Raw genomic sequence first — 25,814 nt, 5'->3', positions numbered from 1 at the left:
GCACTCGCAGCATCGGGAGCAGTCGAGACTGGTATGGCTCAGCGGGCGTCTGGTGGCGCAGCCAACGGGAGGAGCTGTCAATCGACGGACGTCAATCACGGCCGTCGGGAGGGAATCTACGCCATCTACGAAGCTTCAATACTTGGGATCCAAACCTTCCATGGCGTTTGGCCACAGTTCCAGTCGTCCACAGTTCCAGTGATCGCGTCAGGAACACGTCTTTTAGCATGTTTCGGCTGCTCCGCGACCGATGATGCACAAGGTTTGAGGCTGCTTGCTTTGGTTTTCCCTTTTGTCCTTCTGTCGGTCAAAATCTGAATCTGTGATACGTGATCTCGATGTGAGGCTCTGCTTGCCATGATCGATCCTGTACTCAATGCCTTGGTCGTTCATGCCGTTGTCGCAGATAGATGAGGCATTGAGCCATGGCGCGCTTTCATGTTTGAGCTCGGGAAGGAAGATGGGTGGACCTTTTGTGAGTTGGTCGATGCGTCTGCCATGATCACTCATTCTTACTCGATTGATTCCACGTTTGCTTGATGGTGGCCTTGAATGCTGGATAGCCGATTTGATGAGAGTTACTGTGTTCAAATGCTTGCTCCAGGAGGAAAGGCGCCCGAATGACCGCTCAATGGTTATGCTGCAATCAATTGAACCGTTTCATCATGCCTTTTGCCTGCTCTACCTACCTACCTACCTAGGTAACTCCTTGCTTGTCCAATTGCTCTGATCCGTGATTCCTCCCTGGTGTCTTTATCTGATGCCGTGCTCCTTCCCTCTTGCTTGATTGTTTCCCCATTGCTTGGTTGTGGAAGTAATGAGATCTCTCTGCTCTGCAATTCTGTGAAGGAGAAGCGAGGCACTCGAGCTGATCTTGAAATGAATAGACTGCAATTGATTAGAACAAGTTGAAAAACCTTGCCTACCTGGTCTACATGCCCAATTGCCATCATCGGTGACCGCCTGGCGATGCCTTCATCCGATGCACTTGCTCTTTCCTCGGCACCTTCCAACCACTTCAGGTTCCTTCCACAGCCAAACTCTTGGCTACTGCCATCTTCTCCCATCATCGAGATGCCTTCATCCATGCACTTGCCCCTTCCTCTGCAGCTCCTCCCTCCGCAGCTGCCAACCACTACAGGTTCTTCCGCAACTTGGTACGGCGTACACTCGTACTCACTTCCTCCATCATCTCTCCATCTTCTCTTCCGCATCATCATCATCGTCACTCATCATGGATTACCAACGCGAATGGCAATACAACGCCGAATCGCCCGCTTGTGGCGATTACTTCGAATCGATCTGCTGCCCTTGTATCGTCTACGGCCGTGCCAACCTTCGTCTCAAAATCGCCTCTGATGAACGCGATGGCCAGGACATCACAGAACGTCAAGTCCGCCTCCTGTCGTCCAACTGCTGCATGTTTGCATCCTGCTTGCCTTGTGAGTACCAAGATCCTCTCTGGTGATCAGCCTAACACGGTCAGTTTACGGATGCTTCATCTCTGCCATCCGAGGCCAAGTTCGAGATTTTTACGACATCCAGGGCGACAAGAGCCGGGATTTGGCTGTGAGCTGCTGCTGTCCCAGCGAGACTCTGATCCAAACCGAGAATGAGATTCTTCTTCGACAAGCCAGGTCTCGAAAAGCCAGCGGAGCCTCGTCTTCCACTGGGTATATCCCGCCTTCCCCTATGACTTATTCCTCGAGTTCAAGCTCGACAAGTCAAACAACCACTCCAAACACGGAATGCGATGAGCCACTCCCATGCATCCCAGAAGAGTGTTCGACTACAACTCCATCTTCGATGAGCAGTCGCCGTACCAGCGCAAGCCGGAGACGGGAGAGATCGATTGCCCGTGATCCAGTCGCGCCCACAGATGCGACCCTCGTCAACGCCCACGAACTCAGCCAGGACCCAACTACGCCGGCCATGTACAAGGGCCACTCAGCCCCCCATAGACTCAGCAAAGACCCGGCTTCCCTGACGCATCCGCCTCCTACCCATCACCTCAGGGACGACACCAAGGCGCAGGTTACCTCTCCCAGGACTGACACTCGTCCCAGCCGGCACAGGGGTCATGGCTCGAGTCATGATCAAGTCGATTCATTCCGCCCACGAAGGGCCTCGGATACTGGACACGACCTCCATCATGACCCAACGACCCGAGTCAAATCTCCATCGCCCACTGCTCATTCTTTGCAAGATGACGCGAACGCTTCTCCCAGAAGATCTCCGCCTTCGAACGCTCATCATCTGCAACATGATGCGGTGAACTCTCGTACCAAATCACCACGGCCACACACCCTCGAGGCGGATGAGTCGGTGCCGAGTAGGTCCGCGGGCCCAGGGCCACACCATCTCCAGCACGACAAGTGAGGGACTTTGGACACGGATGGCAGGACGGGCTGATGATGCGGACGAACATGGTCGAGGGCGGGCCACGGATGGCCTCGGTGGACCAACATGATTAGACTACATGGCGATTAGTACCTGAAGACACGCCAGTATTGTTATCACCCCATAGACCAAGGCAGTTATTCAATGATATTCGGTTATGAACGCCGTGTTCGAGGCTGGGCCAATGTCTCGGTGAGAAGTCGATCCAATGCTGAGGAGCCAGAGGGCAGGTCGATCACTTGATAGACGATGACGGATGGTGCTTTGCACTAGGCCAATGGATCCAGATGCAGGCCTCGGACCTGTAACAGTGGCTAAGGGCCAGGAGCAGGCGAGACAGAAAGCATAAGAAATTGTGCCAGGCTGATGAAATTAATCCAGCTGCAAACCGTGGCGATGCCCTTGCCCTTATGCAGCCAGGTGGCCGGGCGAGGTGTTGATGACGGCCAACACGACAAGATGGCGTCTCGACGGCGCAGCAGAAATAGCAGAAGATTTTCTGATCAGATGGTCATTGATGAGAAACTTGGCTGAGGGACGAATGTTCCGGTCCCATCCCCAGCCTCCAGGCTGCATGTCAAGGAGTGCATTAGGCAAAGCTGGTGTTGCACCTCGGGCGCAGATGCGACACGGACACGGTCGCGACGACACAAAACGGACGCGATGAGGAAGTTTATTAGGGGACGCGGGTGGCCGGACCTTTTAATGGAAACAAGATGCATCGGGGAGGAGACTTGTTATGTAGGCAGGCTGAGGGGGTTGTTGTGTATACGGCTCGACCGGGACCAGGCCTGGAGTTGTATGGGCCAATGTGCGGTGTGTCCGTGGATCAGCTGGATAGAGGATGGGCCAATTGTAGGAGGTTTGGTGTATATTGAGTGATGGGGTTTGTGATGAGGCCGCATCGACGCGACCAGTCGTGTTATTGGACTAGAGCTAGATGATAGCATCGAGATAAGATGGGTGCACAATGAATTGGAACAATGGATTGTGTCCATCTTCAACGGGCAAACTTGACGGTTGGGTACTGCAAGCATCACCAGTTCAACGGCACGGCACGGCAGGCGGCTGACGATGTGGTGCAACGGTACGGTAGAGGAATCGTGTGGACGCATCGTGAACGCATCAAAGTGTTGTTACGCGATGCGCGTCGACTCTACGCCCAGGCTATTTCGGGGCCGAGCCGTGCGGTGTCTGATGTATTATACTTGGCCATCAAGTACCTCTGGGCTGACTGGCGTGAGAGATACATTGGACTGTCTCCCTTGCTTTTGCGACATCAACAGATGGACGCGACGATTGGCCGTGAAGCTGGTGGAGACATGCCGGCCGCGTCCCGCAAGGCCATGCCGTGTGGCGAATCAAGCAGCGCCAGGTGAGATGCGCCCGTACTTGGCAGTGGAGCGGTGACACGGGCAGAGGCGAGCTGGGGCCTACGGAGACAGTACAAGGGATAGACGCGTTGAGTGGCATGAGGGGGAATTGGGCTGTCGATGCCTGAGGTTCTGAGGGTTAATGATGGGAGAAAGGCTTCTTTTCTTGGGTTTTGGGGCGAACATTTGGATTGACTATAATGTTCAAGACATTCCACGACTAGAGCGACACGACACGACACGACCTGAATAGTCTTCAGAGAGAGAAACTTATCATTCCATTCCGTCTCATTTGGTGGGGATTGACCATTGGATCATCTGCAGCCGCAGCCTGAGCCTGGCACAGTGGGTAGTGGATAGTGGGTACGAGCTGTGCTGCGGGTAGTGCCAGGTAGTGGACGTGCCCGCCCACGCCCGCGTCCTCCCTTATTACCGACTCTCCTCCCTCCCGCACGCGCCCTCACGCACCAAAATCCACTCTCTTTTCTACCCGAGCACTCCCTCTGACTCTGCTCTTATATACCTTTCTACTCACTCATTTACACGTCGACCTCTTTGAGACGGGCTTCTCATAAACATCGACGCGGCCATCGATCAATAAACACAAACACTCAGCAAACTCCTCCGACCTGCATCGTCCACCTCCTGCATTGCCTCACTTCGACGTGGACTCGCCCCCGCCCACTGGACCTTGCTCACTCAGTCACTCCTCTCACTTGCGACACGACACCAGTCACCATGGCTGCCGTCACTCGTCAACCATTTGCTCCCCTTGATGGGGCTCGTCTTCAGAACCTCACCAGTCTCAAGAACAGGCAGAATGGTATGTGGTGGATCCATGGACGTCATACCAGTATCACTCTCTAACAACCTCCCTCAGCTCTTCCTCCCACTGCTGGAAAGCGCAAGGCCGAATTGATCGACACCGACGACTCTGAGAACATTGACCCATCCGTCTTTGCTAAGCGCTCCAAGGCTTCCTCCAAGGACATGCTCAAGCCCTCTGCCTTTGTACTCAAGGCTGCTCCCATCCCCGCTCCCTCTGCTCTGCCCGATCGCCTCACCAGCCCGACCAAGTCTCGCCGCACCCTCCAGCCCAAGTCTCCCGCCTCTAGGCTCAGCACCGGAAGCATCACCAAGTCGTCTCCCCTCTACGCCCCAGCTGGTCGCTCTCCCACCCGAACCAAGCGTTCCGGTCTGGCCTCGAGCCGCCGACGTGCCCTTGGACCCTACACCCGCGTGGACCCCCCTTCCTTCAGCCTCGGCTCTGCTGCTCCCTTTTCTCTCGATGCCGCTCTCAAGGGCACCATTCCCGGTTATGGGTCTTCCAAGCCTGCTCCCAAGGAGCCGTTGAGTGCTCTCGGCGAGGGGGAGATGAAGGCTAGCTGGTTCTTTGAGATTCACGAGGATACCCCCGAGCAGGAGATGACCAACCTCCTCCAGCACAGCACCTGCGTTCTCGATATTTCGTCTGATGAGGAGAGTGAGCGCAAGCGCAGCAGGGACCGTGCCGAGGGCCGCGACAAGGAAAACATTCCCCCCGCCGATGACGTATCTCAGACCTCATCCCGCCGGTCTGCGCGAGTCAGCGCCGATGACATGGTTGTTGAGAAGGAACGTGTTGCGCTGGGTGAAATGAACACTGCCGACTTTTACGCTGAGGGTTGTGATGAGACTTCGGTCATTATCGTGCCCGCGGATGAGGATGAGGTGCCAGAGCCAGAGGTTTCCAACATGACCAAGGACTTTGTGTATGCGCCAGAAGAGAAGACCGAAGAGCCCACAGAAGAGATTGAGACTCTCATGGCCAAGCCAACAGAGGGATCATCCAAGGCTGCTGTGCTAGAACCCATCGAGGGAACAGGCGAGAGCTTTGAGCTGTGGGAAAGCGGAAGCTCCAAGGACGAGGCAGAACCAGCGACAAGCTCATAGCACAACGCAACAAGAGTGTGTACGAGTCTAATGCTTTGATGCCGGGGTCTGGAGTATAATGGTGTATGGCGCAGGAATTGGGATTCTCTTCTTGCAGGCTACCAAGAGCTGGGATACTGTTATCGGTTTTGTGATTTGCATTTTGCATTGTTTGATTTGAATCAATTTCACATTTATTTGAAATGCCCTGCTCTTTTGGAAGTGATGTGTATTGTGCAATTACTTATTCTGTGGCCTGTAGGGCTATCATGAATGAGAGCTCACTCAGGCAAGTGACAGGAAATGCTCATCTCACAACTCTCACTGTCCTTCCAACCTCTCCCCTCTCAACCTGCTCAACCCTCCCCTTGACCTTTCTCCATACCTCCTCCGCCACCTCCTCAACGCTTCCTCCAGCGTCCACAACCACGAGATCCTCCTCCTCCTGCTTCCACCCCTCCCCCTCATCCAGCCCCAGCCCCTGTGCCGTGACATCCCTTCCGCCCATACTCAGACCCCAGAAGAGTTCACGTACTCGCCGCTGCATCTCAGACCGCTCGTACACCTCGCCGCCCCAGCCGCCGCGCGACCGGGCCTGCTCCTCGGTCAGGTCGAGGAAGAGGACCAGGTCGGGCCGCGGGAGGCCGCGCTCTGGGGCGCGCGCCCAGGGGAGGGTCAGGGAGGGGTTCTGCTTTGCTGCCGAGTAGACGATGCCCGAATGGTAGTAGCGATCGCAGACTATGGTTGTTCCAGCTGCGAGGAGGGATTGGATTTGTTTACTAGGTTTGTTAGTTGATGTTTGGGACTCCTAGGTGAGGGTATTTACACTGCTTCCCAGCGGTTTGCGCTGAAGAGGAGGTGGATGACATGGTCGTCCATCTCGACATCACTCTTGAGATAGCTATCAATCATCTGCCCAATGGGCGTGGACCTGTCTATCTAGAATCAGCTTCGGTTCATATGCTCTACTTGGTAAACTCACCCGGGAACCTCATGACCTTGACCTTGCTCCCTTCCTCGACGAATCTCTGCTCCAGAAGCTTGACCTGCGTGGTCTTGCCGCTCCGATCCAGCCCCTCGAGGACGATGAATGCGCCCCTCGCTACCGAGGAGGCGGGGGCGGGGGATGTCCCGGTTGCGGGCTCGGGTCCCGAGGAGCTCGCGATGGCGGCTGTCGCGAGGTCGTTGATGGAAGCCATTGAGTCTCTCTTGTTTGTGTCTTACTCTTCGCGGAGGACTGTGAGCCGTGATCTGACCCGGAAGCTGAGGGGAAAGGTGGATTTGAGGGTGGGTGGGCGAATTCACACTGTGGGTGGCTCCCCGAGGTTGGTTTTGGTTTGGTGTGGGCGGAGGCCACAGTGCGGCGCGCGCCAAGTTTGCATCAGCTGATGGTGAAACTCTGACAGCTCGTGGTGTTTGAGCAATATTATGGGTGACTATTATAAGGGCAATTATGACAATGGGTATGACGAGTATGGAATGTGATTCTATGGAGCCTGTTGGTCTGGATTGAGTACACTGAGGCCTAACCGCCAACTTTAAAGCGGCGAGCTTGAGATAGTGAGTCTTACAACGAGGGGATTGCTACCCGCTTGTCCAAGAGCAATTAGAGGATCAAAAATTATTGGATACAGACAGCATAGATCAACTGTCTATATGCACCATGGTCATGCTAACGGTAGAGTTGAAAAATCAGACAAAAAGCAAAAAAAGGGATCCCCGAGACCTGGCTCGAACAGGTGGCCTTTCGGTAACGTTGTATCCATTACAGCCGAACGCTCTTCCAGCTGAGCTACTCGGGGCTTCAGTAGAAGAGAGGGATTGTTGGAGATCTGGCTCAGAATTAGGCTCATACGGTGTCCTGGCGGAAATGGACGATTCTTTGGAAATAGGGTAAGTTGAGAGGACCAGATGGCAGCAACAAATAGGGAGAAAGTCTGGCTTATTATATTCGGATGAATCGTTGACTAATTTTGATCGCTCTAGTATTTTTTTTCTTCTATTGCCTTCAAGTCATTTCTGGTGCTGTGCAGAGAGTATTTACAAAAGAGTCCAGCTGAGCACTATCTCTGATTTCCATCTTTGTTTCCTGTATGCAACATGGGATGAAAAGGCGTGCATTTGGTCATTGCCCATCAGTGTGTCATAGGAGGAAAGCGTATATATAGAGCGCCTGGGATATCAGTACTTGAGGTCTTTGTTTTTATTTGTTTCAAATATTGCTTTCTCTCTCAAACAACTCACAGCTTTACATGGCCAATCTGGGCGCTGTGTGTTTGTCTGACAGGCCGCCAGACTCACCCTTACAAAGAGCCCCAAGCACAAGCCAAAGAACGCACAGCAGCTGCACTAATAGAAGGCTTATCGGGCAGTATAACTATAAATTGGCCATGTTCAGTGCTTCTTTGTGTTGCTGAAGCTCAGAAGACACCCCATTTTCCTCTCTTCCTCCCCTAGCTCGACTACATATACTGTATTAGCGACCGCTTTGTCATCAAACACCCTATCTTCCGATAGCTGCTCCTCCCCGAGTAGCTCAGCTGGAAGAGCGTTCGGCTGTAATTGATCTCGCATCTTACCGAAAGGCCACCTGTTCGAGCCAGGTCTCGGGGATTCCTTTTTGTCTCTGGAAGCTGTACTTGCTTTTTGCACCCACCGTCTCACTCTCATTCGTCATCCTTTTTAGCACACTGTCAGTCTATAGACACATCCCCCTCCAAAAATCTAGACCCTTGCCGCACAAACTGGCGGGGTGAGGGGCAAAAATATCAACCTCTCCCAACGGAATGCAAAAGGAAAGCAACTCCCCGAGACCTGGCTCGAACAGGTGGCCTTTCGGTGACATTTGTACCAGTTACAGCCGAACGCTCTTCCAGCTGAGCTACTCGGGGGATTGGTGGTTGGTTGGCGACGGGCGAGATACTGGCGCCTATGCAGCCGGGGGGGGTTTGTGGAGATGGACTTGGAGATGGGCTCGCTTGTCGGTCAAGATGAGGCCGAGGAGATGGTAAATGTCTCATCATGACGAGGATTGGTTGTATGAGTTTTGGTCACCTGTAATGGGCTTGTCGCTTCTAGTTACACTCACGGTGATGCATCACTTCGGCCAAATCTCACTTACACCAAACACATCAAGATACAAGCAGGAACATGACTTTTTAACGCCTAATTATACGCCTAGTTGAAGACAACAGTCTTGTGTCCGTTGAGGAACAGTCGCCTCTCGGCATACCACCGCACAGCAGCAGCAAGAACCTGGCTCTCTACGTTGGATCCCTCCTCAGACAGCTCCTTGGGGTTCATGCTGTGGTCAACACGGGCCACGCGCTGCTCAATAATGGGACCCTCGTCAAGATCCGCAGTGACAAAGTGCGCCGTCGCACCGATAATCTTGACTCCGCGGTCGTAGGCCTGGTGGTAAGGCTTGGCTCCCTTGAAGGATGGCAGGAAGCTGTGGTGGATGTTGATGATGCGGCCCGACATGGCTTCGCAGAGAGTCGGCGACAGGACCTGCATGTATCGCGCAAGAACCACAAGCTCAATGTTGTGCTGCTTGACGAGATCGAGAACCTGAGACTCCTGCTCGGCCTTGGTGTCCTTTGTAACAGGCAGGTGGTGGAACTCGATGCCGTAGCTCTGGGCGAGGGGAGCGTAGTCGGGGTGGTTGGACACGATGACGGGGACCTCAATTCGCAGCTGGCCAGTCTTCATGCGGAAGAGCAGGTCATTGAGGCAGTGACCAATCTTGGACACCATGATGAGGACGCGCATCTTGCGGGCGACGGGGCGGATGTCGTAGTCCATCTTGTACTCGGCGGCGAGCTTGTCAAACGGCTCGACGAGGTGCTCGGTCGACTCGGTCTCTGTAGGGCCGAAGTGGACGCGCATGAAGAAGCGCTCCGAGACGGGGTCCGAGAACTGCTGGAGGTCGAGGATGTTGTGCTTGTGCGAGGCAAAGATGCCCGTCACGGCGTGCACGATGCCCGACTTGTCGGGGCACGAGAGGGTGAGGATGTGATCATTGGCCATGTTGAAGGCAATGGGAGGCGTTGAGAGAGGACTTGGTCAAAAACTGGGTAATTGTTGAAGGAGGAGAGTACAATGGCATGGCTGAAAGTATCGTATAGGTATGACTCCGAGCTGAGGGGATTCATCCATCGACCCCACTGGGGCTAGCCCTTCCGGACCCCTCGGGGGAGACTCGGCAAGTTCCTTGGAGTCATTGAGGGTAAAGTCGAGGACAATTGAGCCGGTTAAGGACAGATTTGTTTGTAGGGACGCTTTTATAGATGATTACAGTGCAAGTCATGACTTGATGATGCCATTTCTGACCGCTTATTACCGGCTTATACCCAGTCCCGCAGGTTAAGTGGTTCTATCTAGGGTAGAGTCAAGGTGCATACTCTAAGTTCAGTGGTGATGGCTTCATGCGTGTACTTGGGAGAGGGCCGATTAAGGTCAAACTGCATACCCAACAGACTCAGTTTGTGAGATATTAACACGCTGTTCGCAATTGCCCCTTAGAGTTGCGGACTGAGTGACAAGGTGAATGTGTCTCCAGCTTATAATACCTGGCCCTCTGCTCGCGCACGCAGGCTGCCTCCCGAGAATCACCACCAAACACCATGAAGCTCATCACTGTCGCCGCAGCTACGACCGTCTTTTCGACGGCCAATGCGCTGTATATCCCCAACAACCATGCCCAGAGATATCCACCACACCGTGATGATGGTAGCTACTACGTCAAGGATCCTTACTACCTCCCCAGCGATTCTAAACCTGATCCAATCGAAGTGATCAAGCTGGGGCTCATGAAGCCGTATCGGGCAAGCCCTATTGTGTCTAGACCAAAGCTGATTGTCGAGACCAAGACGCTTCCAGAACACATCACCCCTCCTGAAGACAAGAAGAATGAACACGTTCCATATGTCGAGGGATGTACGAGCGCGCAATACAAGAGCGAGGAATCTGACCATTGTGTGCACTACTCTCACATCGAGGCTCACAAAGCTGTTCCTCGTTCTCTCGAGAAGCGCCAAAAAGGACCTGACCCAAGCAAGGTTGATGTTGATGAGCCGGAGGATGCGATTGCGCCCCTCCTCCGGCCTCTGGACGAAGTCGCGCAACGATACAAGCCTCTGATTCCCAAGAACCTCGGAGTCAAGAAGAATGGAACCAACGAGAATGAGGTCAAGAAGAATGAAAGGGTGATCATTTACCCCAAGAGCAAGCCCAAACAGAACAAACACGAGTTCCTGGAGGGTCTCATTGGCAAGATTGAGCAGCAAACCAAGGGATCTAACGCATCGGGGACCGAAAACCATGGCAAGGAGACGGCAAACGGGAAGGATTGCGACAAGGAGAAGAATGACGAGCTCCTGGAGGATGTCATTGACAACGTTGAGCAACGAGTCAAGCCTCAGACACCGAAATTCTCTCAAGACAAAGACAAGGCGACTGAGGGCGCCGATGAGGAGCTCCTCGAGGATCTCATCGAGAAAGTTGAGGAACGAGTCAAGCCCCAGATACCCAAGGAGAAAGGCGAAGTGGCTAAGGACAAGGATGAGGTCTTGGAGGATCTCCTGGAGCAAGCCAAGCTACAACACAAGACCCGGGTACCTCGATGGTGGGGCGCGCCCAGCCCGATTGAATCGAGACTCAAGAAGAAGAAGCTAGAGAAGAAGAAGTTGAGAAAAGTGAGCCTCAGCTCGCCCGGGGAAGGGCTGAGGGGTTACTCGCCCGAGTATCTATCAGGACTACTGCGACTCGAATACGACGAGCTGTGTAAGAAGAACCCCAAGAACTGCATCAAGGCAAAGGGCTCTGCGAGGCAATTCACACGTCAGTCTCTGGAGGCCAAGGCGCGACTCGAGGACATGAAGAAGTACGCCATGATGCACACTTCGCCCGACGACTTTAAAGCTCAGCGGTTCCGCGCGGATGAGACGGCTGAGAAGGTTGCAGAGCTCGAGTTCTGGAATGGCGGGATAAGGGGAGCCGTGCACGCGCCAAAGAAGAGTCCCGAGGAGGCGGACAAGTTCCACAAGGATGTGGAGGAGCTGGGTATTCGTAGGGATGCGCGCGACTTCTCTAATGGCGGCACAGAACACGTCAAAGCCCCTTTTTGGGGTATTTTTTGGACGTCGGCCTAATCCGATGGTGTTTACCACTGCCTTAATTGAAGCTATTCACAAAGGTATAGCCCTGGATCATTAATAAGGTGTAAGTGAGCATGACTCGGTAGTTCTATGCGAGATACGCCTAGATAGGCATGGCCAACTGAAGACAATGAAGAGTCAGTATCACACGGGTATTGGTGATAAGCCTCAGCGGTATCGCAGTTGTCACGTGGACACCAGGTGACAGTCCACTCCACCTTGTATCTCCACTCCTCCACCAACTCCACCAACTCTTCTCCAACACGACTAACACTTGATAAGACTTGACAACTCTCCAAGCTTCATCACGCAACTATGCACCATGCCGGGGAACGGCTCTCGCAGCCGGGACGGCTGTTTCAACTGTCGCAGGCGCAAGCGACGATGCGATGAGGAGAAGCCAGTCTGTCGCCGCTGTCGCAAGATGGGTGACAACTGCGTGTTCCCGGAGCCTGCTTCTGCGTCGAATCCTCTCAAGTTCGTTGTTGCGGCTTCGCCGGATCACTACATTGTGCCTGTTGGAGGCTCAGACAAGGGCGCCAGCTTCTTGAATCTGTCTCCCAGGGAGCTTGCCACCATTTGGAACAAGATCCAGGGGGATCAAGAGCAGGAATCTCAGGAGGTCTTGGACACTCGAGACATTCAGTCTCTGGTTCCATTTCCCCGAGTCATCTCACCATATACCGTTGGTCGACAGTATGATGGCCAGTCCATCGAGTCGGCTCTTGTGCAGTATTGTAAGCATCATCTATCGATTGCTGACGTTGCTGACTCTTGCAGATGTCGAAGTCATTAGCAGTAGCAGAGTCTATGTGCAGACAGGACGCAATGGCTTCCGCACTTCTGTCATCCCTCGAGTTTTGTACAACCAGGGACCTCTCCTCTCAGCTGTCCTAGCTATGAGCGCTGCAGAGTGGGCTCACGATATTGTTGTCGATGGCAGAGACTACCGTGCGCTGTCGACGCAGTACAAGGTTCGCGCCCTTCAAGAGCTGCAGCATACTCTACCAGATCCTCAAAGCTGCGAGGGCAATCTCTTGACTTGCGTCCTCCTAGCTTCTCTAGAGATTGCACAAGGATCCCGCCCAGCTTGGCTGCGTCATCTCCAAGGCGCACTGGCTCTCATCGACAGCTTTGGAACAACCATTGACCCCAGCGTGGCACAGTTTGCGCTACAGTATTTCCGCTTCCGCTACGTCCTGATGGAAACGACAAAACCTACCGGACGGCCACAGGAAGCCACTGACTCAGTTGACTTGGCGATGGCTGGTCTAGCTAGAGCCGAGGTTACCCTTCCCAAACTCCAGGAGACGCGGGGTATTATCGATGAGCAGATTGGCTGTTCCATGGACCTCGTCGACATTATCAATGAAATCTCTGCTCTGTCACTCGCCTCGGGTGGCCACGACGACACCGTGTCCAAGGATCATCTATATACGAAGGGCCAAGAGCTGGAACACCGTATCAACCAGCTCTCGAACCAGGACATCGGCACGGACGAATATCTGCTCAAGAGTGCAGAGTCTTTCAGGATTGCAGCACAGATCTACCTCAGGCTGGTCTGCTACAACACCCCAATCACCCACCCATCGATTCTGGAGCCTCACGAGGCGCTCCTCTCGTGTCTGTCAGATATCATCTCCGAGAGACAAGCGAGGCGGTCATTTCCCATGTGGCCCCTCTTCCTGGCCGGCTGTGCATGCTCATCAGATGAGCAGCGCAAGCCGGTTCTGGACTACTTTACGTTGCTGGACAGCAAGTGGCCAATCAGCAACATCTCGGCAGTCTTTCAAGCTGTCCGAACTGTATGGCATACGAGGGATTTGATTTCGTCTTCGAATTCATGTACAAACCAGGACTGGAGGGATGTTATTCACAAGTTTGGCTGGAAACTGTCTCTATCGTAACGCCTCATCTAGCGGTCTTATTACAGACGGGCTTTTAGTATCCTCTTGCTCTCCTCCTCGAGTTCGTGCAGCTCCTTGGCAGTGCCCACTCTCCAGCTCACCTCATTACCCCAGCCGGCTTGGTCGCTGTTCTTCCACTGCCAGCGCTGAAGCGTCTGCTTGCCGTTGTTGACAAGATCCAGTACCCACTTTCCAAAGATGGGCATCATCTTGAAGCCGTGACCGCTGTCGCCGGAGAGAACCACGACACTCTTGTTGGTGCCAGGCACAAAGTCGACGAGGTACTCGCTATCCTTGCTGTCGTTGAACCAGCACAACTTGCGGTCGACAAAGGGGCGATCAGCCATCCAGGGGATCGTTTCCCGCAAGAGCTGGCGCAGTTTCTGCTCATCCTCGTAGGGGATGAAATCTTGCAGAGGGCCAGATGAGGGGTTTGCAGGAGGGAGAGAGATTCCGTTCTTGGTGTTGGTGAAGCCAGCGCCGAGGGGGCATAGCTTGAAGAGTTTTGTGGCTGGGTCAGGCTCGAAGAAGAAGCCGAGATCTCTTACGTTGGTGACGGGGATGCCTCGGAGAAGGTCGCATTCCTCCTGAGTGAGTTGGACGTGGGCGACAGACCAGGACCTGGCGACAGTGAACTTGCCCAGCGAGGGGACGAGAGATGCCCCGTTGGCCCCGAGAGCGCAGATGGTCAGAGCGGCCGAGTGCTTACGGCCATCGGCAGTCTCAAGACCGGTACAGCTGCCAGAGCCGTCATAGCACAACGAGGTGACCTTGCCGGCTTGCTCACCCAGGATGAATCTGACACCCTTAGTGGCGCAGTGGTTATACACGGCCTTTAGAGCATTTCCCGAGTGTCCGTACCCAGCCGTCTTGTTGAAGTAGCCCTTGAAGCCCTCGAGGGGACCAGTGAGCTGCCAGGCATACTTTCGGAACTCGTCGGGGGAGCCCAGGGACTTGACGCCGTCTCTGAGGCCGGGATGGGCTTCGACTGAGGATCGGTTCTTGTTGAGGGTTGCGATGGCCTTCTCGGGGGCTTTTCCGGATACGCAGTTGATGTAGCCCGTCTCGTGGTAGTAGGGGCCGAAGAGGGGGGTCTTCCAGCCTTTAATGGCGTCCTGGATGTCTGTCAGCATTTGGGTGATGGTGTCGAGTTGGATCACTTACAAAGGTGAGCTCGGTGTAGAAGGGGTCTTCGTACTCTGCGCGGATGATCTTGTTCAGGTCATACGCAGCAGAGTACTGTGAAGGTATCCTCTCATCTCGCTCAAAGACTGTGATATTGGTGTAGCCGGATTCAACGAGGTGTAGGGCCGTCGAGAGGCCCCAGGCACCGCCACCAACGATGGCGATGGGAGAGGTCTTGTCCATGTTGGGGAGAGACATTGTAATAGATTATTGTGGAATCAGTGAGGTTAGAGGATTCATTGTTTTACGCTACTTTATATACATGTCGATCCTTTGCTCTTCGGTGTACCCCGAGGACTTGTGATGCCATCGTGATGCGACTGACACGGGTTGTACGAGGATCGCAGAGACAAGAAGTGGTTAATGGCTAGCGTAAGCGGTTGACGCCAAAGCTAACCTGGGGAAGATGCTTCTACGGCACGTGGGATATGTCAGTTACCGAACCCGGCATCCGAGACGACCGGGCCTTGATAATCCGGGCCTACCTTCGGTTGGAGGAGGTGCGGAGCCTACATGCGGGGACGGATTGTGTCGGCATTTGGGGTTGGGGGCTGCATGATACAGATATGGATCTTTGGATGATTGGTCAATGTTTAGGTTGGAGATTTGGGCTTTGGTTCGTGGGGGGATTGGCCATGCATGCTTTGCTCTGTGTTATCTACGGGGAGGTTGAGGACTTGCAGTGTTAGTCAGGGGTAGATGTTGCTGACGGGTGAAGGAAGTCCTTGAGAGTCGGGGACGGGTCATAAACTAGGATGGATAAGCCATAAGTTGAAAGTTTTACTGTCTAGTATCAGGTTATTTACAAGTGACATCAAGGAGTTGACACTGAAATCAAAGGACTTCTCTTGTCATGAAGGCAGTCTCTTGTTTCTCATACGGAGGTTAGAGCAGTTAAATACCCCCTGAGAGGTTTAACCTTTCACGATGCAGTATGAGTCTTCTACTGCAGGCAGCAGAAAGGCTAAAAAAAAGGCCACTGTGTTAGCATTGGGATATGATACTATGATGTGTTGATAATGCGCTCTTTGTTATAGTTGAAGCCCGGCCCTCGATGGGATAACTGAGCCAGAAGACCGCCATGAAGGCAGATTCAGGCATTGAAACACACAGCCAAGCTAGAGAAGCATAATTATTCACAACTTTTGTTTACTTTCGGCATTCTACATGTTGCTAGGATACAACACACTCTTCAATGGTCCAAACTCCTCCTTCAACGTCCTCGGCGACGTGAACCGCATCAACAGGTTCGGACTGCCCGCCTTGTCGTTGGTACCGCTCGATCGAGATCCTCCAAATGACTGCTGTCCAATAACGGCTCCTGTAGTCTTGCAGTTGACGTAAAAGTTGCCGGCGGAGTATCGCAGCTTGTCCTCGGCCTTTTGGACAATGGTTCTATCGGCGGCAAAGATGGAGCCGGTCAGGGCGAAACCACCGCCTTGTTGGTCAATTTTTGTTAGGAGGTTGTCAAAGTCGGCGTCTTCGTAGACGTGGACAGCCAATATAGGACCAAAGAACTCTTGCTCAAAGATCTTGTGGTTGACAGACTTGGAGAGGTAGACCGACGGCTGAATAAAGTAGCCCGTCTTGTCACTGTATGTACCGCCAAAGACTCGTTCGAGAGAGGGATCGTTGTTGGCCTCGTCGATGGCCTTGGTGACCTTGTCGAACGAACCCTTGTGAATGACGGGGCCGTAAAAGTTTTCAAACTTTTCAGGGGCCCCGACTTTGACGTTGCTCAGCTCCGTCTTGAGCTCGTCGAGGAACTGCTTGGACTTGCTGGCGGGGATGTACAGACGAGAGCAGGCAGAGCACTTTTGGCCGGCGTATTCAAACGAGGCGCGGATCGTGTGCTTGACTGCGCTGCTGATGTCGGCTGAGTTGTGGACAAGATGAAAGTTCTTGCCGGATGTTTCTCCTACAAGTCGGGGATAGTCGCGGTAGACCTTCTTGCCGATGCCGTCGGCGGCCTTTTGGTATAACGATCGGAAGACGTCGGAGGATCCGGTAAAGTGGAGGGCTGCGAATCGGGGGTCGTTGAAGACAACGTCGGTTATCATCTCGGCGTCGCCGTTGACGAACTGAATTACGTTGGGAGGGAGGCCGGCCTCGAGGAGGATCTTGTAGACTAGGTAGCTGGCGTAGATATTGTGGGGAGACGGCTTCCAGACGACCACGTTGCCCATGATTGCAGGCGCTGAGATGAGGTTGCCGCCGATTGCGGTGAAGTTGAAGGGCGAGACGGCGTAGACGAAGCCCTCGAGGGGTCGCCAGTCGGTTCGACTAACTGGTCAGCTTGATTTGAGTCCAGAGGTTGATGAAGCTTACCCGTGCTGTCCAGGAGAATGGATGGTGGGCTGTGTCTCGTAGATCTTTTGCGCAAACGAAACGTTAAATCGGTAAAAGTCGGCCAGCTCAGCCGCAGCGTCAATCTCGGCCTGCCAGGCATTCTTGCCCTGCCCCAGCATTGTCGCAGCTAGAAGAGCATCGCGATACTTGCCAGTGACGAGGTCTGCGGCGCGGAGAAAGATGGCTGCCCGATTGGAAAAGGACATGTCCTGCCATTGCTGCTTGGCCTCGAGGGCGGCATTGATGGCGTCTGAGACATCTTGACGTGTTGAAGGCGAGTATTGGGCAAATGTTTGGTCCTTTTCTGAGGGCATGTGTGTTGGGAGACGTTCGCTGGATGTGCGCTTCTCGCCAGAGATGACGTTGGGGACAGAGACTGGGAGCTTGCCCCGGAGCTCTTTGAGGGCTAGGAGGAGGTCATCTCTCTCGGGGGAGCCTCGAGCAAAGTCGCGCTGACATGTTAGTTGGGCCTATAGAATTGAGAGAAGATGGACTCACATTTGCTTCATTGTAAGGACCGGGCAATCTGTAAGCCCCAGCTGTGGCAATTGTCCTGACAGTCTTTGCCGACTGCAACAGTCGAGATCGGGATAACCGAGCAGTAGAAGTGAGAGCAGACATGATCTTACACTTTCGCAAAGATGGAATAAGCTGAAGGTCAAAGCTGGTCAGGTGGCTCCCGTCGTGGCTTTCAATAAAAAGATCTGGAAGCTCGTCTGTGGATCACGTCTGCGGCTACGCTAACTCGATGGAACCGGCATCCCACGGGCTTGACATCTGGCGGTTACGCTAACCGGGTTCTCTATGCGAGATCTGGATTCCCCGCATTCGTTATCTCTCCCCAGATCCATTTCCCCCTCCTCCACCCATGCGTGGCGTGTCGTTGTGTTTCCCAAGTTGACGATAGGAGCCGATGCTCTATCGACGATTTGTGTCCTTGTGACCTACCAGAGCCGATAGAAACCAGATACCGAGGAGGCCGAGAGGGTGCCGTTGTCGGAGATGGGAGGTTAGCTTTTGGTCTAGTCTGGAGGGAGGCGCTGTCAGAGGCCGTGAGGATAAAGTCAATCGTGTTTCTCACGATTTTTCTACTCTACATAGCAACTCGATTCTTTACAATGGCCTTTAGAGTCGGTCTTGTTCGTCCTTATCGTTATACTCTTTCCCTCCTCGAGACTCGTCAGGCCTACACAAGTCTTGTGTCATGCCGGTCTCGTAGTCTCGGGTTCCAAAGCCGAGGGCTGTCTCAGTCGTCACACATCCCCGCTCAGGCTCCTCAGAAGGTGCCGAGGGTTCTTAGAGATGTTCCTCTTCCTATTCTCTTTCGATCTCTCCTCGTTCTTTCGGTAGCTGCCCTGCCGTCGAGTATTCTCTCGGTCATTATCAGAATCACAAAGAGGCATAGCCAGCTTCTTTCCAACTCTCGGCTTCTCCGGTGGCCTGTACACAAAACGTTTTACAACACGTTTTGCATTGGCTCGGAGAATGCGGAGATTAGGGAGAACATCAAGTCCCTGAGGGGGATGGGCCTTGATGGCATTGTCCTCGCTTTTGCCAGAGAGACAAAGATTGGAGACCAAGAACAGACCAATGCTCTGACAGAGACCAACGCCAGCCTGCGGGAGTGGGTTTCCATGAACATGGAGACACTCCAGAATCTGACAGATGAAGATTATCTTGCACTTCGCTGCACGGGAGCTGGTCCTGCTGCTGTGGCTGCTCTTGATGCGTTTTCAGCTTCTACACCTGGTACAAGGGAGTATGAGGATAATCTTGAGACTCTGCGAGTCTTTGAGGATGCCCTTACTCGGATCTGTGCTGAGGCTGAGAAGAAGGGGGTGAGGATTCTTATTGATGCCGAGTCTTCTCTGCACCAAGCTGCCATTGATCATGTTGCCTTGGTATGTCTATGATCCATCTGTCTTGTGTTCTCTGCTAACTGTCTAGTCTGTCATGTCCAAGTTTAACCGAAATGGGCGAGCCGTTATCTACAACACTTATCAGATGTAAGTCAGCATTACCCTGTCATTCACAAAAACTAACTCGTTAGGTATCTACAATCTGGAACTTCCAAGATGATCAAGCACATCCGCCTCTCTCAAGATCGAAACTTTACAATTGGAATCAAGATGGTCCGCGGCGCATACCTCCACGTTGAGGCCCGACCTGAAGCTCTTCATAAATGCAAGCAAGATACAGACGACTGTTACGACAACTCGGTCAGGTTCTTGTTTGGAGGAAAGGTGGACAGCTCAGAGAGTGGTTCGACCGTTGGACAGACACGGCCTTGGAATGCAGAGATTATGCTTGCTACTCATAACGATGCGAGTGTGCAAAAGGCTCTATCACTCTGGAGGAGCGGCGGTGCATTGACTGATACACCTAACGCAAACGGAGGAACAGTCCAGAGCCTGTCATTTGCTCAGCTAATGGGCATGGCGGATGAGGTATCTCTCGGACTCGTGGCCGACAAGAAGGACCACACCTGGACATCTGACAGCGTCCCCAAGGAGTCTCTTCCAACTGTTGGAGTGTACAAGTATACTATCTGGGGGTCTTTTGAGGAGTGTCTCCTGTATATGCTTCGAAGGGCTGAGGAGAACCAGGATGCTGTAGCGAGGACGAGGGGGACTGCTTTGGAGGCGTTGAGGGAGGTAGGGAGACGGTTTGTGCCGTTTCTGAATTAAAAGTAGCAAGAATAAAAGACAAATGTTAATGAAGACTAAATCTGTGCATGGGGAGACTATATAAGGTAAACGAGTGACGTTGAATTAAAAGATGTAAAGTCAAACACATGAATGTTGCAGCCAGACATTTAACACCATAAGGAACATAGATGCCAACCCCCTTTCGCCCACCCATTCAAGGCAACTCGGCCCTGACTGGTTTGCAGTGGAGCTCCACAGGTACGCTTGGTAGTAGGTGCTTTTCATCATCCTCGTATAACATGAATGATTGCTGTGAAGAGTTCTTGGATGACATTGCTTCCAACTTGGTTGCTCGTTTCAATATGAAGAAGAAAAGACCAGTCCCCAAGGTAAAAAGGGCGATTGCAGTACCGATCCCTACACCCAATCCAATTGGTAAATCTAGATTATTGCTATCTTCAGGGGTTTCGGGAACAGGGGCGTCGGTAGTGGAGGTGCATGGAGTGAGTGATGTTGTATCGGCGGGGGAGAAGACTTCGTAACTGATGGTCGTGACGGCGATGGCAATTGATGGTGCTGTTTCGAGAGGGATTCTCGCAATGATGCGGACGGGCTCCATGTTAAAGAGTTCATCTTCTTTGCAGTCGCAGCCTTTGGAGCCGAAGCAGCAAAACTGGCCCTTTCCACAGGATTTGACGCCATTCCCGCTGACTGTAGATGCTTAGCACCCAACAGATGACATATGAAGCATGTTCCTACCGTTGAAGCATTGTTTTGGACAAGATGGATCATCCCAATCCTCGACCAGGCATCCGTTGATGAAGTAACGAGTAGCAGCGTCCTTGTCCCTCGTCACGCAGAGGCCGTTGCTTGCACAGGAGTCTCCCCTTGAGCAGCATGATTTGAACTGGCCGGTGGGATCGCAGGGGACTAGGTCGACGTTTTCGTTGTTGCTGCTGTCGAGACAGGCCAACATTGTACCTTTTCAATATGAGGCAGATCTCGATGGGATAACTGTGGGAGGGGTAGCATGTGGTAAAGACAGGTCTTGATGGTCAACATTGAAGGTCAAGAAGGAGGATTATCGGCGGTAAAGGCGGCAAAGGGAAGAGGGGAAAAGGGTGTATATACCAACAATAGGGTCTTGAGGAAAGTAACGCAAAGCGGCTGCAAGTCAAACATGCATCTGTGCTGCATAAATGTCCCGAAAAGTCGGAGCGGTTATGGAATCTGTTTATTGGGTTGGAGGTGGACTTTTGCTGTAAAAGCATTTTTTTTTGGGCTGAACTAACGAATATTATCCCTCAGCTAAATAAAGCACTAAAAGATATGAATATCTGAAACAGTTAAGCGCTCAGCTGTGCATGTTGTCCGACATGTGTGTGCAGAACTGTAATCAGGCTGGCGGCTCTTCCTGCATCCCAATTATATGTACTCAGCCATTGGCTGTCTCGGTTCAGGAAAACCAACAGCAGCTGAACTGAAATGCAGGTTTCTCGGCTAAATCTGAGTTTTCAGTGGAAGCTTGATCTGACGTGGCAGGATACGGCTCGGGAATTGAAATAGATTCGTAGCCAAGTTTTAAAGGTCATGAGGTGAATGACGGCGGAGCATCTCTAACTCTTAAAGTTTACGAATATGTGAATTACGTAAAATATGTTGTATCTTATTATTAAACCTGGATGCAGATACGCCACAATCTTTGTACCAGGCTGCTGTTCCCCTTTCACCCGGGTATCTGCTATGTTGTGCGACCTTGATTTCATGCTGCTGTGGGGGCTGTGGCATTGACTTCTTTATCATAAATCACAAAGTTTGGCCTGAATTAATTCGTATTGCAGATACAAATGATCACTTGTCAACTCACTCCAAGGTTTTATCCAGCCACAAAAGACTCAGCCTGGAAGACGCTTTCCTGATGATTTAAAGAACTAGGAATAGATGCTGCGTTACTCCATCATCATGCAAGTCTATGTCTATGTAATGTTATCCTCAAGTGGGTATACTGCGCTGCCAGCTTCTTGCACTGGCCAATGGATCTCTTGGACCATCCCAGACTGGACACCAAGACTCTTTTGACCCCTCCTCGGCTCGTATCCTCGAACTCTCAACCATTTTCATAATGAACTCAGCATCCTGATCATCGCTGTCCTTGTGATCTCGTGATAGCCATCCCTCCCTCTGACCGTCCCCAAAGCTGAGCCTGTGATCCAGGGGTCGACAGGTTAGAGAATCTGTGCTCACACCTCCCGCTGATCTCATGCGTACGGGTTGCCCAGTGAGCATGGCCAGTTCAACGTCGAAATCTATCATTCGCTCGGAATTGCGGTTCTTTATGCAGGCCCTGGAAGGACGCTGGAGTGATGGGTCTGTTGATGAGCTGACCCAGCGGAAATGTCTCTTTATTGAGGAGATTGCGTTTCTTTGGCGTGGCCACTTAGGGTTTTGCTTCTGGCGACGGCGTTTGCGGATATTGTGTTCGATTAGGAGGTTGAGGGAAGGGAGACAAGCGCAGACGAAACCAATGGTGATTTCAAGGGCCCTGGCAATTCTTAGTCCTGATAACTTATCAAGAGCATGGGGACATACGTCAAGATATCAATTGGAGTATAGTCGACCGTTATATCATCCGAATCGAGAAACTGGACCGCCTTGGATGTTCGATACATTGTCAACGCAGTAGCGACTCCTCCAGCTCCCAGAAGTAGGACAATCTTGATCTTTTTGCGCAAAGGCATGCGTAGCTTCCAAGTCAACGGTATCGGAACGATCAAGATTATCAAGTCGGTGACGATCGACAGAGATAAACTCGAGAAAAAGATCTTGCGCTGGTTGAGGCAGTGGGCATTCTTGACCGAAGGATCCCAATATGTGCGAATCGGGAAGCAGGTGAATATTCGCAAGAACTCTATGGGGACGTAGCCCAAGAGTAGACACCATATGAAGATCTTGATGCCTTTGGAGACTCTTCGTTCGACCGCAAAGACGCGTGCCATGAGGAGGAGGATGGTGGCTTTTGTGAAGAAGGCGGCAGGACAGTAGACGACGGTGCTTGCGTAGAACCACTGAGAATGTCAGTCAAGTCTCAATTGAAGCCAATTAACTCACCTTCAGCCAGTTGTAGTACTCTGGCTTGCGAATCTCCCATGCGTGGTATCCTGCTCCATATCGTGCCACTGTCTGTGTTAGCAATTGACAGCAATTGACAGCAATTGACAGCAATTGAGAGGAAAGACGTACTCATAAAGACGGTCAAACAATATAACACGACCAAGATCTATCAAGGTTAGTAAGGAACAACTACTGATCGACGCACGTACGAATGCGATACTACAGGTCCCTACAATTGTTAGCTACATCAATATCGTGACGACAGCACTTACAATCCTCTGTCAATATCTTGTGGGTAATGGTGCGCTTGACATATAACCGAATACCATAGAATATGACAACGAAGGAGACGCATATCGAAATCATGGCCACATTGAGCGTCCAGAATACATCTTCGGGGTTGTCAAAGTCGGGCACGACACCTGGAGGCGCATTTCGATTCGAGTCGGGGCCTGTTGCATTGAACATGGCTTCAACCGCACGGCAAAGACGGTGGTGGTCTTGGGGAGGGTATTGTCGTCATGGCAATCGACTGTCTAGAGATTGTCCATGGCGGTTGCGAAAGATGAAAGAATCTGCTGGTGGCGGGATCGTCAATGTGCGGTCCAGCAGCTTATCAGAGAAGCCGTCCAGCCGAAGACAAGCTTCCACTAGCAGGCCCCGGATCACCCATGTACCCCGTGGGCTTGGATCTGGGGACATTTACAAGCCTCCGATCCGCCGTTGATCGACTCTGCGGCTAACGGCTGGCGTCGAACTCTGCTGAATTCTCGGTCGGCGCCCAGAACTCAAACCTACGCCTTTAACGGGCTGAAGAGCAGCCAGATGATCCGACGCCTTGCTGATTTGCATAGACGGGGATTTGTTCCGCTGCAGCAACCCCTCATGTCGTGCTTTGATGGTGGCGTTCTGTAGAGATCGAGGCGCTGGCCGGTTATCGTCTGGCGGTGACATTTGACCCCTCACGGCATGTCCGAACGGGCACTAGAAACGGCAGTGATTCTCACGTGGAAGTGATCGGTTGAAGATGTTCCGAGGTGATCTCATGGAATTGCTTGGGGGTTTTGAGCACGGATTATTTCTAGAAGCTCTGGAAACGTGAGTTGACGTTGTTCTGTGGTGTACTGGAAGCATGGCTTTGAATGGGTGTCAATTGGTGTCTCAGTGCTCTCTATCTGTGTGCAGGTGGCTTATCTTGACAAGAAACGACGTGTGATCACCTGGAATTCTTTACCCGGTCGGCCTCTGACAGTTCTGACTCTCTCCTCCATTTGCTGCCATATCTGAACTGTATACCCAAGCTCAACAACCCCACAACCTGCACAGCAACACACACTGTGAACGCTGGTCCAACTCCAATGCCATTGATCATTGGCATGACGAAACTAGTACCACCTGCGGCAAAAAGGCACCTTGCGAGGTTGAGACTTGCACTCGCGGCGGCGCTGCGGTCGTGGAAGACGTCGACGAGATAGGTCATGACTACGGACTGTGTTGAGACCGCCGTCCAACCTGTGATGAAGGTAGATATAATAGGGACGGCGATGTGGACTTTGTGAGGGTAGTGAATGGCCCAGCCGAAGAGGATGATGGATAGACATTGGAGGAGGGAGAAAAGAGGTACGAGGCGAAGGCGTGCTTTTTCGAGAGGAAACTCGGATTGGCTGGCCTCGGGGTCGGTAACCGAAGAGTCATGTTGGGTTTTTACGCGACGGTAATCGATATCGAGGATCTTTCCAGTGATCAGAGTCCCAATGATGGAGCCTACCCCGTTGGCGATAAAGGTCAAGCCGACTTCAGTCTCTCCAAGGCCGTATTTCGTCTCGAATAGAGTGGACATGGCGGTGATGCTCATTTGCCAGACGGCATAGTAGATGGCGAGGAAGAGAATGATAGGAGCTGCGTGCTTGCTGATGAGGATCCGGATAGGGCCAGTGATGTCGATGTGCTTTCTTGGTGTTGGTTCTTGGGGCACCAGATCCCAATGTGTCTTGGTAGTCCTCTGATATACAGCCAGGGGGAACTTGATCATTGGGTTTGAGGGTGTTTGACTGCCATTGCCAACGATTGCTCTCAGTGTCTCGGGGAGCAAAAGTGCCAAAAAGACCAGAAAGACACCGCTATAAATGGCCAGGAACCAAAAGATGGACCTCCAACCAAGGGATCCAGCCAGCAATCCGCCAATAACAGGACCGACTGCAACTGGCATGAGTAGCCCAGCTTGAAAGATACCCATGAGACCTCCTCGCTCAGAACGTGTGGTAATGTCTCCAATCACCCCGGATCCAATGGCGATGGTGCTGGCGCTGCCTGTGCTCTGGAGGCATCGTAGAACGAGCAAGGTTGCATAGTTCTTTGCCTCTGCCAGTCCAATACAGGCGCCTAAGAAGACGATGAATGTGCAGCAGTATGCGACTCGACGCCCTTTGACATCCGAGATTGGACCCCAGAAACTAGGTGCGATGCCTTGGAAGATGAGGTATGAGGTGACGGTGAGGTTGATGAGCTCTATCGAGGTATCGAGATCGTGCGCGATGGTAGGGAGGGCGGGAAAGTAGATGTTGGAAGCGAATCCAGAGACTGTATGGTTAGTAGATGGACGGATGATAGTTGAGTAACGTACATGTGGCGGCAACGGAAACAATTAGAACGATCAACGCTTTCTGCCGTTTGTCAAAGATGCTATAAGGTTGCCCGGTAGTCCCCGGGCTGGGAGAGTTCTGTGCGTTTGAATCGGTAGCCATGATTTAATCAGTTGTGCTTGTCTGAACT

At 52.6% G+C, this 25,814-nt stretch overlaps 12 protein-coding genes across 12 annotated transcripts; 5 read left to right on the top strand and 7 right to left on the bottom strand.

Annotated features, from left to right (window-relative positions):
* Positions 1-1,234: 1,234 nt before the first annotated feature.
* Positions 1,235-2,379, top strand: NCS57_00994100 (uncharacterized protein; the record flags this gene model as incomplete). The annotated part of the gene is made up of 2 exons (XM_053059699.1): positions 1,235-1,442; positions 1,487-2,379. 2 exons carry the CDS (start codon positions 1,235-1,237, stop codon positions 2,377-2,379), a joined length of 1,101 nt encoding a protein of 366 aa, XP_052910093.1.
* A 2,132-nt stretch (positions 2,380-4,511) lies between these two features.
* On the top strand, positions 4,512-5,705 carry NCS57_00994000 (uncharacterized protein; the record flags this gene model as incomplete). Its single annotated transcript, XM_053059698.1, has 2 exons — positions 4,512-4,596; positions 4,654-5,705. 2 exons carry the CDS (start codon positions 4,512-4,514, stop codon positions 5,703-5,705), a joined length of 1,137 nt encoding a protein of 378 aa, XP_052910092.1.
* Positions 5,706-5,991: 286 nt separating this feature from the next.
* Positions 5,992-6,883, bottom strand: NCS57_00993900 (DTMP kinase; the record flags this gene model as incomplete). Its single annotated transcript, XM_053059697.1, has 3 exons — positions 5,992-6,463; positions 6,511-6,619; positions 6,667-6,883. The coding sequence occupies 3 exons, from the start codon at positions 6,881-6,883 to the stop codon at positions 5,992-5,994; spliced, it is 798 nt and encodes a 265-aa protein (XP_052910091.1).
* Positions 6,884-8,861: 1,978 nt separating this feature from the next.
* On the bottom strand, positions 8,862-9,713 carry NCS57_00993800 (ACT domain-containing protein; the record flags this gene model as incomplete). The annotated part of the gene is made up of 1 exon (XM_053059696.1): positions 8,862-9,713. The coding sequence occupies one exon, from the start codon at positions 9,711-9,713 to the stop codon at positions 8,862-8,864; it is 852 nt and encodes a 283-aa protein (XP_052910090.1).
* Positions 9,714-10,309: 596 nt separating this feature from the next.
* On the top strand, positions 10,310-11,836 carry NCS57_00993700 (uncharacterized protein; the record flags this gene model as incomplete). The annotated part of the gene is made up of 1 exon (XM_053059695.1): positions 10,310-11,836. One exon carries the CDS (start codon positions 10,310-10,312, stop codon positions 11,834-11,836), a length of 1,527 nt encoding a protein of 508 aa, XP_052910089.1.
* Positions 11,837-12,164: 328 nt separating this feature from the next.
* NCS57_00993600 (Zn(2)-C6 fungal-type domain-containing protein) lies at positions 12,165-13,749 on the top strand (the record flags this gene model as incomplete). The annotated part of the gene is made up of 2 exons (XM_053059694.1): positions 12,165-12,579; positions 12,623-13,749. The coding sequence occupies 2 exons, from the start codon at positions 12,165-12,167 to the stop codon at positions 13,747-13,749; spliced, it is 1,542 nt and encodes a 513-aa protein (XP_052910088.1).
* A 20-nt stretch (positions 13,750-13,769) lies between these two features.
* NCS57_00993500 (DAO domain-containing protein) lies at positions 13,770-15,132 on the bottom strand (the record flags this gene model as incomplete). Its single annotated transcript, XM_053059693.1, has 2 exons — positions 13,770-14,864; positions 14,914-15,132. The coding sequence occupies 2 exons, from the start codon at positions 15,130-15,132 to the stop codon at positions 13,770-13,772; spliced, it is 1,314 nt and encodes a 437-aa protein (XP_052910087.1).
* A 965-nt stretch (positions 15,133-16,097) lies between these two features.
* Positions 16,098-17,904, bottom strand: NCS57_00993400 (Multifunctional fusion protein; the record flags this gene model as incomplete). The annotated part of the gene is made up of 3 exons (XM_053059692.1): positions 16,098-17,217; positions 17,263-17,735; positions 17,782-17,904. 3 exons carry the CDS (start codon positions 17,902-17,904, stop codon positions 16,098-16,100), a joined length of 1,716 nt encoding a protein of 571 aa, XP_052910086.1.
* Positions 17,905-18,401: 497 nt separating this feature from the next.
* NCS57_00993300 (Proline dehydrogenase) lies at positions 18,402-19,970 on the top strand (the record flags this gene model as incomplete). The annotated part of the gene is made up of 3 exons (XM_053059691.1): positions 18,402-19,184; positions 19,231-19,289; positions 19,334-19,970. 3 exons carry the CDS (start codon positions 18,402-18,404, stop codon positions 19,968-19,970), a joined length of 1,479 nt encoding a protein of 492 aa, XP_052910085.1.
* Positions 19,971-20,145: 175 nt separating this feature from the next.
* On the bottom strand, positions 20,146-20,907 carry NCS57_00993200 (uncharacterized protein; the record flags this gene model as incomplete). Its single annotated transcript, XM_053059690.1, has 2 exons — positions 20,146-20,642; positions 20,691-20,907. 2 exons carry the CDS (start codon positions 20,905-20,907, stop codon positions 20,146-20,148), a joined length of 714 nt encoding a protein of 237 aa, XP_052910084.1.
* Positions 20,908-21,923: 1,016 nt separating this feature from the next.
* On the bottom strand, positions 21,924-23,510 carry NCS57_00993100 (uncharacterized protein; the record flags this gene model as incomplete). Its single annotated transcript, XM_053059689.1, has 4 exons — positions 21,924-22,473; positions 22,521-22,996; positions 23,040-23,107; positions 23,276-23,510. The coding sequence occupies 4 exons, from the start codon at positions 23,508-23,510 to the stop codon at positions 21,924-21,926; spliced, it is 1,329 nt and encodes a 442-aa protein (XP_052910083.1).
* A 748-nt stretch (positions 23,511-24,258) lies between these two features.
* NCS57_00993000 (uncharacterized protein) lies at positions 24,259-25,786 on the bottom strand (the record flags this gene model as incomplete). Its single annotated transcript, XM_053059688.1, has 2 exons — positions 24,259-25,622; positions 25,666-25,786. The coding sequence occupies 2 exons, from the start codon at positions 25,784-25,786 to the stop codon at positions 24,259-24,261; spliced, it is 1,485 nt and encodes a 494-aa protein (XP_052910082.1).
* Between the last annotated feature and the right edge of the window lie 28 nt (positions 25,787-25,814).

This window comes from Fusarium keratoplasticum, chromosome 8, assembly GCF_025433545.1.
Source record: "Fusarium keratoplasticum isolate Fu6.1 chromosome 8, whole genome shotgun sequence".
Classification (NCBI taxonomy): domain Eukaryota; kingdom Fungi; phylum Ascomycota; class Sordariomycetes; order Hypocreales; family Nectriaceae; genus Fusarium; species Fusarium keratoplasticum.
The sequence above is the reverse complement of the archived record's forward strand: the minus strand, read 5'-3'. Positions and strand labels throughout refer to the sequence as shown.